Genomic DNA, 15946 nt, shown 5'->3' on the forward strand with positions numbered 1-15946 from the left:
CTACCTCCACCTTTGTGCAAGGAGGAGCAGGAGAAGCACTGCCAGAGCCCTGCAAAATGACTTCCAGCAGTCCACAAATGTGCATGTGTCTACTCAAATGGTCAGAAACAACTCCGTGAGGGTGGTATGAGGGACCGACGTCCACAGGTGAGGGTTGTGCTTACAGCCCAACATCGTGCAGGACGTTTGGCATTTGCCAGAGAACACCAAGATTGGCAAATTCGCCACTGGCGCCCTGTGCTCTTCACAGATGAAAGCAGGTTCACACTGAGCACGTGACAGACGTGACAGAGTCTGGAGACGCCGTGGAGAACGTTCTTCTGCCTGCAACATCCTCCAGCATGACCGGTTTGGTGGTGGGTCAGTCATGGTGTGGGGTGGCATTTCTTTGGGGGGCCGCATAGCCCTCCATGTGCTCGCCAGAGGTAGCCTGACTGCCATTAGGTACCGAGATGAGATCCTCAGACCCCTTGTGAGACCATATGCTGGTGCGGTTGGCCCTGGGTTCCTCCTAATGCAAGACAATGCTAGACCTCATGTGGCTGGAGTGTGTCAGCAGTTCCTGCAAGAGGAAGGCATTGATGCTATGGACTGGCCCGCCCGTTCCCCAGACCTGAATCCAATTGAGCACATCTGGGACATCATGTCTCGCTCCATCCACCAACGCCACATTGCACAACAGACTGTCCAGGAGTTGGCGGATGCTTTAGTCCAGGTCTGGGAGGAGATCTTTCAGGAGACCATCCGCCACCTCATCAGGAGCATGCCCAGGCGTTGTAGGGAGGTCATACAGGCACGTGGAGGCCACACACACTACTGAGCCTCATTTTGACTTGTTTTAAGGACATTACATCAAAGTTGGATCAGCCTGTAGTGTGGTTTTCCACTTTAATTTGGAGTGTGACTCCAAATCCAGACCTCCATGGGTTGATAAATTGGATTTCCATTGATTATTTTTGTGTGATTTTGTTGTCAGGACATTCAACTATGTAAAGAAAAAAGTATTTAATAAGATTTTTTCTTTCATTCAGATCTAGGATGTGTTGTTTAAGTGTTCCCTTAATTTTTTTTGAGCAGTGTATAATTCTTAAAATAATTGTTATGTTTTTTGTGAACGTTTATCGTGAGTAATTTAGTAAATTCACCGGAAGTTTCGGTGGGTATGCTAGTTCTGAACGTCACATGCTAATGTAAAAAGCTGTTTTTTTTTATATAAATATGAACTTGATTGAACAAAACATGCATGTATTGTATAACATAATGTCCTAGGATTGTCATCTGATGAAGATCATCAAAGGTTAGTGCTGCATTTAGCTGTGGTTTGGGTTTATGTGACATTATATGCTAGCTTGAAAAATGGGTGTCTGATTATTTCTGGCTGGGTACTCTGCTGACATAATCTAATGTTTTGCTTTCATTGTAAAGCCTTTTTGAAATCGGAGTGTGGTTAGATTAACGAGAGTCTTGTCTTTAAAATGGTGTAAAATAGTCATATGTTTGAGAAATTGAAGTAATAGCATTTCTAAGGTATTTGAATAACGCGCCACGGGATTCCACTGGCTGTTGAGTAGGTGGGACGATTTTGCCCCACATACCCTAGAGAGGTTAAAAGCTATAACCCTTCTCGCTGCTTCCCGCGTCTGTTTCCTCCTCCACTACGCCCAAGCCTTACAGAATCCCGCACCACCAATGGAATCAGCAGGAGCAGCTGCTAACCCCCATTCCCTCGATGGAGGAACGCGCACTCCATCATACGTCCGTCCTCCGCCGAATTGGATCCGCGATGGACCAGATGATGGAGAGGATGGATAATTGGGAGAGGAGTGGTCTCCTCTCTCCACCTCCGGCTCCTCCGACGCAGCCACCTCCGCCTCCCACTGCGTCTGGCTCCGGCGCACTTCGTCTGGCGCTCCCGAGGGAGTATGATGGAGCGGCGGGATTTCTGCTCCAGCTCGAGCTGTACCTGGCCACCGTCAGACCTGATCCCTCGGGAGAGGAGAGCATGAGTGCCCTCGTTTCCTGCCTGACGGGCCGAGCTCTGGAGTGGGCCAATGTGGTCTGGAATGGTCCGGACTCGGCGAGGGACCACTATCCAGAGTTCACCTGCCGCTTTTGGGCCGTGTTCGACCACCCTCCGGAGGGTAGAGTGGCGGGTGAGCGGCTGTTCCACCTCAGGCAGGAGACGAGGAGCGCACAGGACTTCGCACTGGAGTTCTTGACCTTGGCTGCTGGGGCGGGGTGGAACGACAGGGCCCTGATAGATCATTACCGGTGTAGTCTCCGGGCGGACGTCCGCAGGGAGCTAGCCTGTCGAGACACCGCTCTTTCTCTGGATGAGCTCATCGACATGTCGATCCGACTGGACAATCTGATGGCTGCCCACGGGCATTTGGAAAGGGTCCTGTCCGTTCCATCTCCGTGCACCCCCACCCCTACTGCTATGGAGTTGGGGGGGCCGTGCCGAGGGGCACCGGAGGAGGTGGCTCCTCCTGCACCAGCTGTGGTTGGTGAGGACACACGGCCGACCGGTGCTGGAGGAGTCAGTCTGGGAATCGAGAGGGTAGGCAGAACACTTCTCCGTCACCCCAGGTGAGTCAGCACCAAACTCACCCAGAACCCCCTGTTGGTCACGTGTTCTTATTAAATTTTGTTTTCTGATTTTTCTCCCTCTTCCCAGCATAGGGCGCTAGTCGATTCAGGCGCAGCTGGGAACTTTATGGATTGCGGATTCGCCATTAAGCTGGGCATTCCGCGAGTGCCGATAGATTCCCCCTTCCCCGTGCACTCCCTAGATAGCCAGCCATTAGGGTCAGGGCTGGTCAGGGAGTCTACGGTTCCACTGGACATGGTAACGCAGGGGAATCATAAGGAACGTATTTGTTTCTTTCTTATCGATTCACCTGTGTTTCCGGTGGTGCTGGGGGTCCCCTGGCTGGCTGATCACAATCCCCGGATTTCGTGGAAACGGGATTCTCCAGGGGTGGTCCGAGGAGTGTTCAGGGAGGTGTCTAGGAGTTTCCATAGGTGCCACGTTGGTGGAGAGTCCAGACCAGGTTTCCACCGTGCGTATTCCCCCTGACTATGCCGATTTGGCGATCGCTTTTTGTAAAAAGAGGGCGACCAAATTACCACCTCATCGACGGGGATTGTGCGATAGATCTCCAGGTTAACGCTGCACTTCCCAAGAGTCACGTGTACCCCTTGTCACAGGAGGAGACGGTGGCTATGGAGACATATGTCACGGAATCTCTGGGACAGGGGTACATTCGGCCCTCCATCTCACCCGCCTCCTCGAGTTTCTTTTTTGTGAAGAAAAAGGAGGGAGGTCTGCGTCCGTGCATTAATTACAGAGGTCTAAATGCTATCACGGTGGGGTTTAGTTACCTGCTACCTCTCATCGCTACGGCGGTGGAATCATTTCACGGAGCAAAATTCTTCACAAAACTGAATCTCAGGAGTACGTATAACCTGGTGCGTATTAAGGATGGAGACGAGTGGAAAACTGCATTTAGTACCACATCGGGCCATTATGAGTACCTCGTCATGCCGTATGGGTTGAAGAATGCTCCAGCCGTCTTTCAATCCTTTAGACGAGATTCTCAGGGACCTGCACGGGCAGGACGTGATTGTCTATATCGATGATATTCTGATATATACCGCCACCCGCGCCGCGCATGTGTTCCTGGTACGCAAGGTGCTTGGGAGACTGCTGGAGCATGACCTATACATTAAGACTGAGAAATGTGTGTTTTCCAAACGAGTCGTTTCCTTCCTGGGCTATCGCATTTCCACCACGGGGGTGGTGATGGAGTGTGACCGCGTTAAGGCCCTGCGTAATTGGCCGACTCCAACCACGGTGAAGGAGGTGCAGCGGTTCTTAGGGTTTGCCAATTACTACCGGAGGTTTATCCGGGGTTTTGGCCAGGTAGCGGCTCCCATTACCTCACTGCTGAAGGGTGGGCCGGTGCGTTTGCGGTGGTTGACTGAGGCGGACGGAGCCTTCAAGAGGTTGAAGGTGCTGTTCACCGAAGCACCCGTGTTGGCGCACCCGGACCCGTCTCTAGCATTCATAGTGGAGGTGGACGCATCCGAGGCTGGGGTGGGTGCCGTCCTATCACATCGCTCGGGTATGCCACTGAAACTCTGCCCCTGCGCTTTCTTTTCGAAGAAGCTTAGTTCGACGGAGTATAACTATTATGTGGGAGACAGGGAGTTGCTAGCGGTGGTAAAAGCCTTCAGGGTGTGGCGACACTGGCTTGAGGGGGCTAAGCACCCCTTTCTCATCTGGACCGACCATCGGAATCTGGAGTATATCCAGGGAGCTAGGAGACTGAATCCGCGTCAGGCAAGGTGGGCCATGTTCTTCGCCCGGTTTAGGTTCACGATTTCCTATAGACCAGGCTCCCTGAATACGAGGGCCGAGGTGCTGTCCCGTCTTTATGACACTGAGGACCGGCCCATCGATCCGACTCCCATCATTCCAGCGTCTAGGCTGGTGTCACTGGTGGTATGGGAGGTGGACGCGGACATCGAGCGGACGTTAGTATTGGAACCTGCGCCTTCAGTGTCCCGTGGGTCGCATGTACGTGCCGCTTGGTGTCCGTGATCAATTGATTCGGTGGGCGCACACTCTACCCTCTTCGGGTCATCCTGGTGTGGCGAGGACAGTGCAGGGTGTCAGGGGGAAGTACTGGTGACCCACCTTGGCTAGGGACGTGAGGTTCTATGTCTCTTCCTGTTCGGTGTGCGCCCAGAGTAAGGCTCCTAGGCATCTCCCGAGAGGGAAGTTACAGCCCCTCCCCGTTCCACAACGACCATGGTCGCACCTATTTGTAGACTTCCTGACAGATCTTCCCCCGTCTCAGGGGAGCACTACGATCCTGGTGGTTGTGGATCGGTTTTCAAAGCCCTGCCTTCTCCTCATGTTGCCCGGTCTCCCTACGGCCCTGCAGACTGCGGAGGCCCTATTTACCCACGTCTTCCGGCACTACGGGGTGCCAGAGGACATTGTCTCTGATCGAGGTTCCCAGTTCACATCCAGGGTCTGGAAGGCGTTTATGGAGCGGCTGGGGGTCTCGGTCAGTTTGACCTCCGGTTATCACCCCGAGAGTAATGGGCAGGCGGAGAGGGTAAACCAGGAGGTGGGCAGGTTTCTGAGGTCGTATTGCCAGGACCGGCCAGGGGAGTGGGCGAGGTACATTCCTTGGGCGGAGTTAGCCCAGAACTCACTTCGTCACTCCTATACTAACCTGTCACCCTTTCAGTGTGTTTTGGATTACCAGCCGGTCCTGGCACCATGGCACCAGAGCCAGACCGAGGCTCCTGCGGTGGAGGACTGGGTACAGCGCTCCAAGGAGACCTGGAGAGCCGTCCAGGAATCCCTGAAGGAGGCCAGTGGACGGCAGAAGAGGAGTGCTGACCGCCACCGCAGTGAGGCACCCGTGTTCGTACCGGGGCACAGCGTCTGGCTCTCGACTTGGAACCTGCCCCTCCGCGTGCCCTGCCGGAAGCTGGGGCCGCAGTGTGTGGGGTCCTGAGGAGGATAAACGAGGTGTGTTATCAGTTGCAACTCCCTTCCTATTACCATATTAACCCCTCGTTTCATTTGTCTCTCCTCAGGCCGGTGGTAGCTGGTCCCCTACAGGAAGGTGAGGTGCCAGAGGTCCCTCCGCCCCCTCTGGACATCGGGGGTCCCCGGCGTACAGCACACAGGCCATTCTGGACTCGAGACGCCGGGTGAGGGGCCTGCAGTACCTCGTGGACTGGGAGGGGTACAGTCCGGAGGAGAGGTGCTGGGTGCCTGGCGGAGTACAACTTGGACCCATCCATGTTGAAGGATTTCCATCGCCTACGTCCGGATCGCCCGACGCCTCGCTGTCACAACTCCCACCGAAGGTGGTGCCCCCTCCTGCTCGGGTGGTGCTCGGCGGTCGTAATCACCGGCCTACTAGCTCCCACTGATTCCTTTTTTGTTTTCCCCCTTTCTGTTATTGTTTGCACCTGTCGGTAGTTGGGTTGATTAGCGGGGCTATATGAGCTAGCTGGCCCGCCTACTCTTTGTGCGGGATTGTTTCCTCTGTGTGTTGCTTGGGTAAGCGCTGTCTGTATTTTGCGCTAGTGCATCGTGTTGCGCTCACTGTATTTTGTCCCCTGTGTTTGGGGCACTTTCATTTTGTGTGCGGTAAGTTCGCATGTTGGGTTAGCAGGTGTTTTGCTTTTCGAGCATTAAAAACTATAACCCTTCTCGCTGCTTCCTGCGTCTGTTTCCTCCTCCACTACGCCCGAGCCTTACAAGTATTTTCTCTATCAAGTCTGTTTCTATCACACTCTCAGGTCTGGAGAAAACCAAAGAAGAAGAAAGCCTACAGCCGGCAGTTAAATTATTGTTTAGTGATATTTACCAATAAGAAGTGTTTATGGTTTAATAGGGGGGACTGATGGATTCTGTTAAAATGTAGCATGTTTCAAGTTAAACTGTAGTTTGTTTGTATCCTGTTTAGTGAATAATTACTGTGAGTATTAATGGAGTTTAGGCCATTAAACTGTGTGCATGCTAATTTAGAAAGGTTGACCTAATCAAATTAGGAAATTGCCTACGATCAGACAGCAGGGTCAGGCACAGGACAAGAGAGGACCATGGACATTCCACAGGGGAGATATGGCAAACTCATTGAGGTCATAAAATGTATAGCTGGGGAGGTGACACCGACAAGGCGGGGGTGCCTAAAAGGAGGGAAGAGTATAAGATGTTTTGTGAACTTTCTAAATGTATGCACTCAGCTGACTATATCCTTGGTAATAAACACTTAAAAACTCTTGAGCTTTTGGTCTCAATTCCTTATTGCGAAGAGGTTGCAATAGCATTTTTCTTTGTAACAGTGACTAGCAATTAGCCAAAGCCCCCTTCCCTTACCAACCATGGCACTGTTTTACACAAGGCGCTTGCAAGAGCTGCCAAAGACAACAGTGACGGATATATATTGTCTGGCCAAGACAAGTAGCACAGCACCGACCTCCAAGTTAGAAAAATTCAAACTTTATCTCCAGTTACCTTTTCAACTATGAAGGTAAGCATAGCCAAGTTGCATATCAGACCAGACAAGGATGTTTACTCAAAGCTGTAACGTAGTTTAATAAGACATGCCTTTTACAGTAGCTAGCTAACATTCTGATTGCTCATTATTTTTATTCCAAACAGTTTCGAACAGGGACAAGGTAACAGGAAAGGTCAGCACAAGGGCTTGCTGCTACAGGTCCATGAGGAAAAATGAGAAACCACAGTTTGAGTGTAGGGTAAAAGTCAGCTGTTTGTGACATACTACTTGCCGGTTACACAGTCAGAGATGAAGCCTAGTCTTAGACTAAGAAGTTCCTGTCAATTTTAACCAGGTAGGCCAGTTGAGAACAAGTTCTCATTTACAACTGCAACCTGGAGATCTGCATTAAGAGGTAATGCTTAGTCAAGGACTAGGCTTAACCCATGTCTATGAAACCGTTCTCAATGTAGTAATTGTTCAGGTGTCTTGGAAAATTGCAATATTATGTTATAATGCTATTATTGTATCAACTGTTTGTTTTATGCAACAGAATAAGGGGTTGTTAGAACGCTCATCTGTGTGTGTTCTACTGAGGATGGGCCTGTGGGAGATAACACTGACAGGAGATTTATGCTGTCTTTTGGATGATAAAACCTAAAGAGACTGCATTCCAGAGCATTAGTTAATGTTTCTGTTCTATATGGCACAAGGGAGAGATGACCAGACCCTGGTCTATACAATGAAAAATAACTGTTGACACAGCAGATACTGTTGACACACCAGATACTGTCTGCTGTGAATTAAAAGTATCTTTCATACAAATCTTAACCTTGTGACACATTCTATACATCTATTGTTCGTCATGTAGTTTGAAAGGGGTGTATCTTGGCTATAAAATACTTTTGTCTCGGGGCTCTCAACGAATCATCTGAGCGTGATTTGTCAATCAGCCATCATTATCGTAGAGCACTCAATCGATTCACTTTATATGTGTGCGTTGTATTGACCTGCTCCCTTATTAATAAGGGATAACTCTGACTTGTGTGATAAGTTTGTCTCTCCTCATTTGATAGTAAAACAATTAACCACCACAGCAGTCTTGCACTGTCATGGCTGTCGAAAGGAGCAGACCAAAGTGCAGCGTGGTTGTAGTTCCATATTTTATTAAATCCGTGAAACTTTGCAAAACATAAATAACTGAATTGACAAAAACAACAAACCGTGACACAGAGAGAAACAAACACTACTCAAAATATAATAACCCACAAAAACCCAGGAAGAAAAACCCCTACTTAAATATGATCTCCAATCAGAGACAACGAGGACCAGCTGCCTCCAATTGGAGAGCAACCCAAAAAACAACATAGAAATAGAAACCTAGAACACAAACATAGAAATAGAAAAACAAACCCCCCCCCCTGTCACGCCCTGACCTACTCTACTATAGAAAATTACATCTTACTAGGGTCAGGACGTGACATGCACATTTTCTGTCTGGCGCTCGCATTGCCTTCGTTGTTGTTTTGTGTACACGTTCCAATCAAAGTAAGTGCCTTATTTTCTGTATATCGTGTTGTCGTTTCTACTGTAGCATACAGTATCTATGTACAGTACCGTTCAAAAGTTTGGGGTAACTTAGAAATGTCCTTGTTTTTGATTTTTAGTTTTTTTTGTCGATTAACAATGTCTACACTGTATTTCCGATCAATTTGATGTTATTTTAACCTCTCTGGGCTAGGTAAACACCGCTCCAATATCCAATGATAGGGCGTGGCACGAAATACAAACTCCTCGAAAATACGAAACTTCCATTTTTCAAACATATGACTATTTTACACCATTTTAAAGACAAGACTCTCCTTTATCTAACCACACTGTCCGATTTCAAAAAGGCTTTACAACGAAAGCAAAACATTAGATTATGTCAGCAGAGTACCCAGCCAGAAATAATCAGACACCCATTTTTCAAGCTAGCATATAATGTCACAAAAACCAAAACCACAGCTAAATGCAGCACTAACCTTTAAAGATCTTCACCAGATGACACTCCTAGGACATTATGTTATACAATACATGCATGTTTTGTTCAATCAAGTTCATATTTATATCAAAAACCAGCTTTTTACATTAGCATGTGACGTTCAGAACTAGCATTCCCACTGAACACTTCCGGTGAATTTACTAAATTACTCACGATAAACGTTCACAAAAAACATAACAATTATTTTAAGAATTATAGATACAGAACTCCTTTATGCAATCGCGGTGTCCGATTTTAAAATAGCTTTTCGGTGAAAGCACATTTTGCAATATTCTGAGTAGATAGCCTGGCCATCACAGGCTAGCTATTTTGTCACCCACCAAGTTTGGCACTCACCAAACTCAGATTTACTATAAGAAAAATTGGATTACCTTTGCTGTTCATCGTCAGAATGCACTCCCAGGACTTCTACTTCATCACCCAATGTTGTTTTGGTTCCAAATAATCCATAGTTATATCCAAATAGCGGCGTTTTGTTCGTGCGTTCAAGACACTATCTGAAGGGTAACGAAGGGTGACGCGCCCGGCGCGTATCGTGACAAAACATTTCAAAATATTCCATTACCGTACTTCGAAGCATGTCAAACGCTGTTTAAAATCATTTTTTATGCGATTTTTCTCATAAAATAGCGATAATATTCTGGAAACCCTTTTTTCGTTCAAAGACTCAAAGTTGAAAATGGAGTCGTCTCGTGCATGCGCGCTCCCGTCTCATTGTTCTCAGATCGACCACTATCCAAATGCGCTACTGTTTTTCAGCCTGGGACAGCAGAGTCATCATTCAACGTTCTGGCGCCTTCTGAGAGCCTATGGGAGCCTTAGAAAGTGTCACGTTACAGCAGAGATCCTGTATTTTGGATAGAGTTGACAAAGAAGGCCAAGAAATGGTCAGACAGGGTACTTCCTGTACAGAATCTTCTCAGGTTTTGGCCTGCCATTTGAGTTCTGTTATACTCACAGACACCATTCAAACAGTTTTAGAAACTTTGGAGTGTTTTCTATCCAAAGCTAATAATTATATGCATATTCTAGTTTCTGGGCAGGAGTAATAACCAGATTAAATCGGGTACGTTTTTTATCCGGACATGAAAATACTGCCCCCTATCCCAAACAGGTTAATTAGAACCATGAGGAAACTTTTAGGAAATGTTATGCTCAAGTACTGAAATTCCCAGCTAAGAAATATTCCCATCTCAGAACGTTATGTGCTAGCTGGGTCTCCTACACCATTTCCAGAAGATTGTGGGAAGGTTGTGTGCAAAATAAACATTGGAAAACCATGCTGTCACCATGCTCTAAGAAACATATGGTTCTCAGAACATTATGTGCTAGCTGGGCATCAACAACAATGCATGCTGTACACGTCCAAGCAGCAGAAGGAGTGTGCAAACTCATTCACGAAACATCCTACCAACTAGCATGCAAGATGCTAAATCCGGTGTCTCCCAGCAGGTGCTTACTTAAGGAATGAGTTTTAACCTGTTAGGGTATAGGGGGCAGTATTGAGAATTTTTTGAAAAAAGTGTGCCCATTTTAAACTGCCTCCTACACCTACCCAGTAACTACAATATGCATATACTTATTATATATGGATAGAAAACACCCTAAAGTTTCAAAAACTGTTTGAATGGTGTCTGTGAGTATAACAGAACTCATTTGGCAGGCAAAACCCTGAGACAGATTCTGACAGGAAGTGGATACCTGATGTGTTGAATTGACTTTGAGCCTATGCCATTGAAAAACAAAGGGGGTGAATTATATTCTGGCACTTCCTATTGCTTCCACAAGATGTCCCCAGCCTTTACAAAGTGTTTTGAGTGTTCTACAGTGAGATCTGACCGAATAAGAGCCATGGAACGTGATGGTCCATCATTCACCCTGGCGCGCGATTTGATGGTGGGTACTCTCATTCCGAAACGTTTTAAAAGAAAACCCAATGGTCCGCCTTGAATTTTATTCATGTTCTGGTTAAAAAAGGCCCTAATGATTTATGCGATACAACGTTTGACATGTTTGAACGAACGGAAATATATTTTTTCCGTTCTTGAAGTGAAGTGAAGTCCGGCTGGCTTAGATCATGCGCTACAACACGGAGGTTTTTCGACATAAATGATGAGCTTTTTTGAACAAAACTACATTCGTTATGGACCTGGGACTCTTTGGAAGTGACATCTGATGAAGAGAATCAAAGGTAATGGATTATTTATATAGTATTTTAGATTTTAGATTCCTCCAACATGGCGGTTAGTCTGTATCGCGATGCGTATTTGTCTGGCGCAGTGCTCAGATTATTGCAAAGTGTGATCTCCCAGTAAGGTTAATTTAAAATCTGACAAGTCCATTGCGTTCAAGAGATGTAAATCTATAATTCTTTGAATGACAATATAATATTTTAGCAATGTTTTCTAATATTAATTAATTATTTTGTCGTCATGACTTGACTGCCGGTATTGGAGGGAAACGATTTCCTGAACATCAACGCCATAGTAAAACACTGTTTTTAGATATAAATATGAACTTGATAGAACTAAAAATGCATGCATTGTCTAACAAAATGTCCTAGGAGTGTCATCTGATGGAGATTGTAAAAGGTTAGTGCATAATTTTAGCTGATTGTATGGTTTTGGTGAGGCATGTCTTTGAATCGACAATGCATTGCACACAGCTATTGTCAATGTACTCTCCTAACATAACCTAACTTTTTGCTTTCCCCGTAAAACCTTTTTGAAATCGGTAAACGTGGTTAGATTAAGAAGATGTTTATCTTTCAAAGGCTGTAAGTTAGTTGTATGTTTGAGAAATTTGAATTTGTACATTTATTTGGTTTCAAATTTGCCGCTCTTGAAATGCACCTGCTGTTGATAGGGTGCGCCACAGGTGGCACGCTAACGTCCCAGGTAGCCTCAAGAAGTTAAAGAGCATGGCATTTTGCTTTTCAGCTGCACAAAGCCAAGCTGACTAATCCAGCCCCCTTACTCCCTCTCTCCCTTTCTGGCCCCAATTGTGTGTTTGTGTGTGTGCGTTTATGTGAGAGAGTGTGTGTGTGTGCTTTTTTGCTTTGAATACTGCCACGCTTGTATAATTCATCAAGATACTTCCTCTCTTCCCCTCTCCCTCTTTTTCCTTTTATTTCCCTCTCTTCCCCCATCTCCCTCTTTACTTCTCTCTCACTTTCCTTCTCTTGCTGTGGGCTGATTACATTGTTTAACAGGGAAATTAGGAGGCCATTGGGAAGAGTGAGAGAGAGTGAGAGAGAGAGAGATGCTAAGGGGGAACATTGTGATGTCCTGTCAACCGTCACATGTCCTGTCAACTGTCACACCTGATATTTACAAATTTGGCCAATGGAAGAAGAAAGTAAGTGGTCAAACCAACGTTTCACATGCATGTTCAGAGTGTTTGTACCCATGGAGTACTTTAGACCACTAGCCTACGTGTTTGTACCCATGGAGTACTTTAGACCACTAGCCCACGTATCATTGATGGAAGACAACTTCAGGCCATTCCCAGTGAACAAACAACCACCACACAACGTTGCCTCAATGCCTTACACCGATGCTTAGAAAGACCACCTCAGGGCCGAGACATTAAAGCCGTATTTATGATTCACAACGCAAAAACCCATCAAGTTCATTTATTTATTTTTTCCAGGTAAGTTGACTGAGAACACATTCTCATTTACAGCAACGACCTGGGGAATAGTTAAATGGGTGAGGAATGAGCCAATTTGAAGATGCGGATGATTACAGAAGGTGGCCAGGTTGGGAAGTTAACCAGGGTTACCACCCCTACTCTTACAATAAGTGCCATGGGATCTTTAGTGACCACAGATAGGACCCATTTAACATCCCAATCCCAAAGACCGCACCCGACACAGGGCAATGTTTTTTACAGAAGAGGAAAGAGTGCCTCCTACTGGCCCTCAAAACCCACTTCCAGCAGTATCTGGTCTCCCATCCAGGATCAACCCTGCTTAACTTCAAAGGCAAGTAATTAGTGGAATGCAGGGTGGTATGCTGCTGGCTAATAATTAATTGTGGGGCTGAACACATCTGCATATTTTTGCTACACAACTATGCAGGATTGCCATTTTGCATCGCTACATAGGTATAGATTTTGCAACACATGCAATGTCATGACGTATCACCTTCAAGACAGGAAATACATTAACGTATAATAAACTCAAGATTACATTTACATATAGGCCTAAACACTCTCAGATGTGTTTCCCATATTCCAACAACCAATAGTTAGGGGGGGTCATTTTTCATCACCGGCTTTAAGAGAAAGGGAGAAAGGAGAATAAAGGAAGGAGATGGGGAATATGAAGGGAGGATAGAGAGGAAGAGGAGAGAAAAGGAAAGGAGAATATTCAAAACCCTGTGCACATCCCTAGTGAGTGAGTGTCTGTGTGAGTGACTCACATTGCGAACATTGACCCAGTAGCCAATGATCCGGTCTGTAGCCGCGGGCTCACTCTGGGTCCACTGGAGGTTGTAGGAGAAGTTGTTGCCCTTCAGATTGCAGATGGGGTTGGGCGTGTCAAAGTAGAACTCAGCGTTGTATGGACGGGCTACAGTGTTGGGGGAGGGAGAGGTGAGGGAAAGGTGAGGGAGGGAGAGAGGGAGAAGGACAGGGGTAAGGAGAGAGGGGGGAGAGTTAGTTGGTTGGTTGGTTTGATACTTTTATCTATTGCGTATCAGAGGGTCAGATTAAGTCCATTAGTAAAAGTTTTCAAACTTTTCATGTACTTAATTTTCAGTCCTATATTTTACACAAAGCGAAACTCTTTTGTAGGTGTAGCCATAACCGTAAGGCTGCTCCCACCTATCCAGCCTTTTTTCTGACCTGTCAACACCAAAGAAGTCGAGTCAAGGTGCTAATGTATGAAACCAGGAAACAAGGTAAAATCAATTTCCAGTAACCTGGGATAATTCCATTTCAATTTAGCCCATTCGGGAAGTATACAGAAATTCCAATTTACATCCCAAATCGACTGAATTTAAATGGAATTGACCTCAACCCCACCAGAAACTCCAGCAGCTTCTGGTACTCACATGAGATGTTGAAGGTGCAGGTAGAAGAGCCCACACCGTTGCTGACATGGCACTTGTACGTGCCGTTGTTGCTGGGGTCCAGTTTGAATTTCAGCTGCGGGTTCTCCTGTGGGTGTGGGGTCAGGGAGGTCAGGGGCTCGCCGTTTCGCGTCCAGCGAACGCTGGCAATGCGTGGCGGGTTGGACTTCTGAATGATGCAGCGCAAGGTCACAAACTGGTAGTTGGGCGAGCGAACGTCCTGGAAAACCGGGTCCAGGACTGGAGCATCTGAGTGTAGAGAGGAAAAATTGTGTTAATGATTTGGTTATGTATGCATTATAAACGTGTTATGATTTCCTCATGTAGGTACCCTTCAAATAAAGTGTCCCCATATAGTCTAGTAGTAGAAGCAGCTCCTCTCCTAGGTTTAAAGGAGAGAAATATCAATATTGTAAGATAGAGAGGGAGGGAGATGTATAAATCTTCTTAGGGCTAGGGTCAAGTTTCCTGAATTTCCGCCTGACTGACGTGCCCAAAGAAAACTGCCTGTTACTCAGGCCCAGAAGCCAGGATATGCATATAATTGATAGAAAACACTTTGATGTTTCTGAAACTGTTCAAATAATGTCTGAGACTATAACAGAATTGATATGGCAGGCGAGAATCCGAAGAAAATCCGACCAGAATTATAATTTTTATGGAAATCTATTGTTTCTATGTACATCCATCTTCCAGATTGCAATTCCTATTGCTTCCACTAGATGTCAACAGTCTTCATTCAAGTTTTAAGGCCTCTTTTTTGAAAAACTAACAAGTATTTGGAGTTTTTCTTAGGAGCCCACCTGAAGAAAATCAGTATTTTCGGCGCACGCTTACGAATTTTCCTTTCCTATTAAACATACTACTTTCCGTATGAAATACTATAGTTTATTTACATTTTACAGTACCTGAGGATTAACTACAAATGTCGTTTGATTTGTTTGGACGAAGTTTAGTGGTAGCTTTTTGGACTCCTTTGTCTGCATGTTGAACGAGTGGAAATCGATGGTGCCAACTAAACAGACATTTTGGGATATAAAGAAGGATTTTATCGAACAAAACAAACATTCATGTTGTAGCTGGGACCATTGGGATTGCAAACAGAGGAAGATCTTCAAAAGTAAGTGATTTATTTAATCGCTATTTGTGATTTTGTGAAGCCTGTGCTGGTTGAAAAATATGTTGCTGTGGGGCGCTGTCCTCAGACAATCACATGGTGTGCTTTCATCGTAAAGCCTTTTTGAAATCTGACAACGCAGTTAGATTAACAAGAAGTTAAGCTTTTAAATTATATAAGATGTTCATGAATGTTTTATATTACAAATATTTATTTGAATTGGGCACCCTCCAATTTCACCGGATGTTGTCGGCAGGTGTCCCGCTAGCGGAACACCTAGCCCTAATTTAAGAAAGAGAGACAGAAAGAGAGGGTAGGGGAAGGTAGGTGAGCATTCACAGCAATGGTCCCAGCAACAAAATGAAAGGAGAAACCTTCTTGAATCATGATATGTCTTAAAAACTCTTAAGAATCAAACCCTTTTTTGAAATGTTTGCCTAAAATGACATACCCAAATCTAACTGCCTGTAGCTCAGGAACTGAATCAAGGATATGCATATTGAAAGGAAACACTTTTAAGTTTTTTGAAATGTGAAATTCATGTAGGAGAATATAACACATTAGATCTGGTAAAAGATAATACGAAGAAAAAAAACATGCGTTTTTTTTGTTTGTTTTTTGTCCCGTCATCTTTGAAATGCAAGAGAAAGGCCATATGTACTATTGAAGGTTAGGA

At 45.7% G+C, this 15946-nt stretch overlaps 1 protein-coding gene across 1 annotated transcript in view; it reads right to left on the minus strand.

Moving 5' to 3' along the window:
- LOC115162606 (MAM domain-containing glycosylphosphatidylinositol anchor protein 1-like) overlaps window positions 1–15946 on the minus strand; it is a 367347-nt gene that overhangs the window by 75116 nt on the left and 276285 nt on the right. Inside the window, exons 11-12 of the mRNA XM_029714070.1 lie at window positions 14136–14402; window positions 13503–13651 (exon numbers count right to left, since the gene is read on the minus strand). Of these exons, the coding sequence (XP_029569930.1) occupies window positions 13503–13651; window positions 14136–14402 (416 nt within the window). The remainder of the gene's footprint in view (window positions 1–13502; window positions 13652–14135; window positions 14403–15946) is intronic.

This window comes from Salmo trutta, chromosome 25 (assembly GCF_901001165.1).
Source record: "Salmo trutta chromosome 25, fSalTru1.1, whole genome shotgun sequence".
Classification (NCBI taxonomy): domain Eukaryota; kingdom Metazoa; phylum Chordata; class Actinopteri; order Salmoniformes; family Salmonidae; genus Salmo; species Salmo trutta.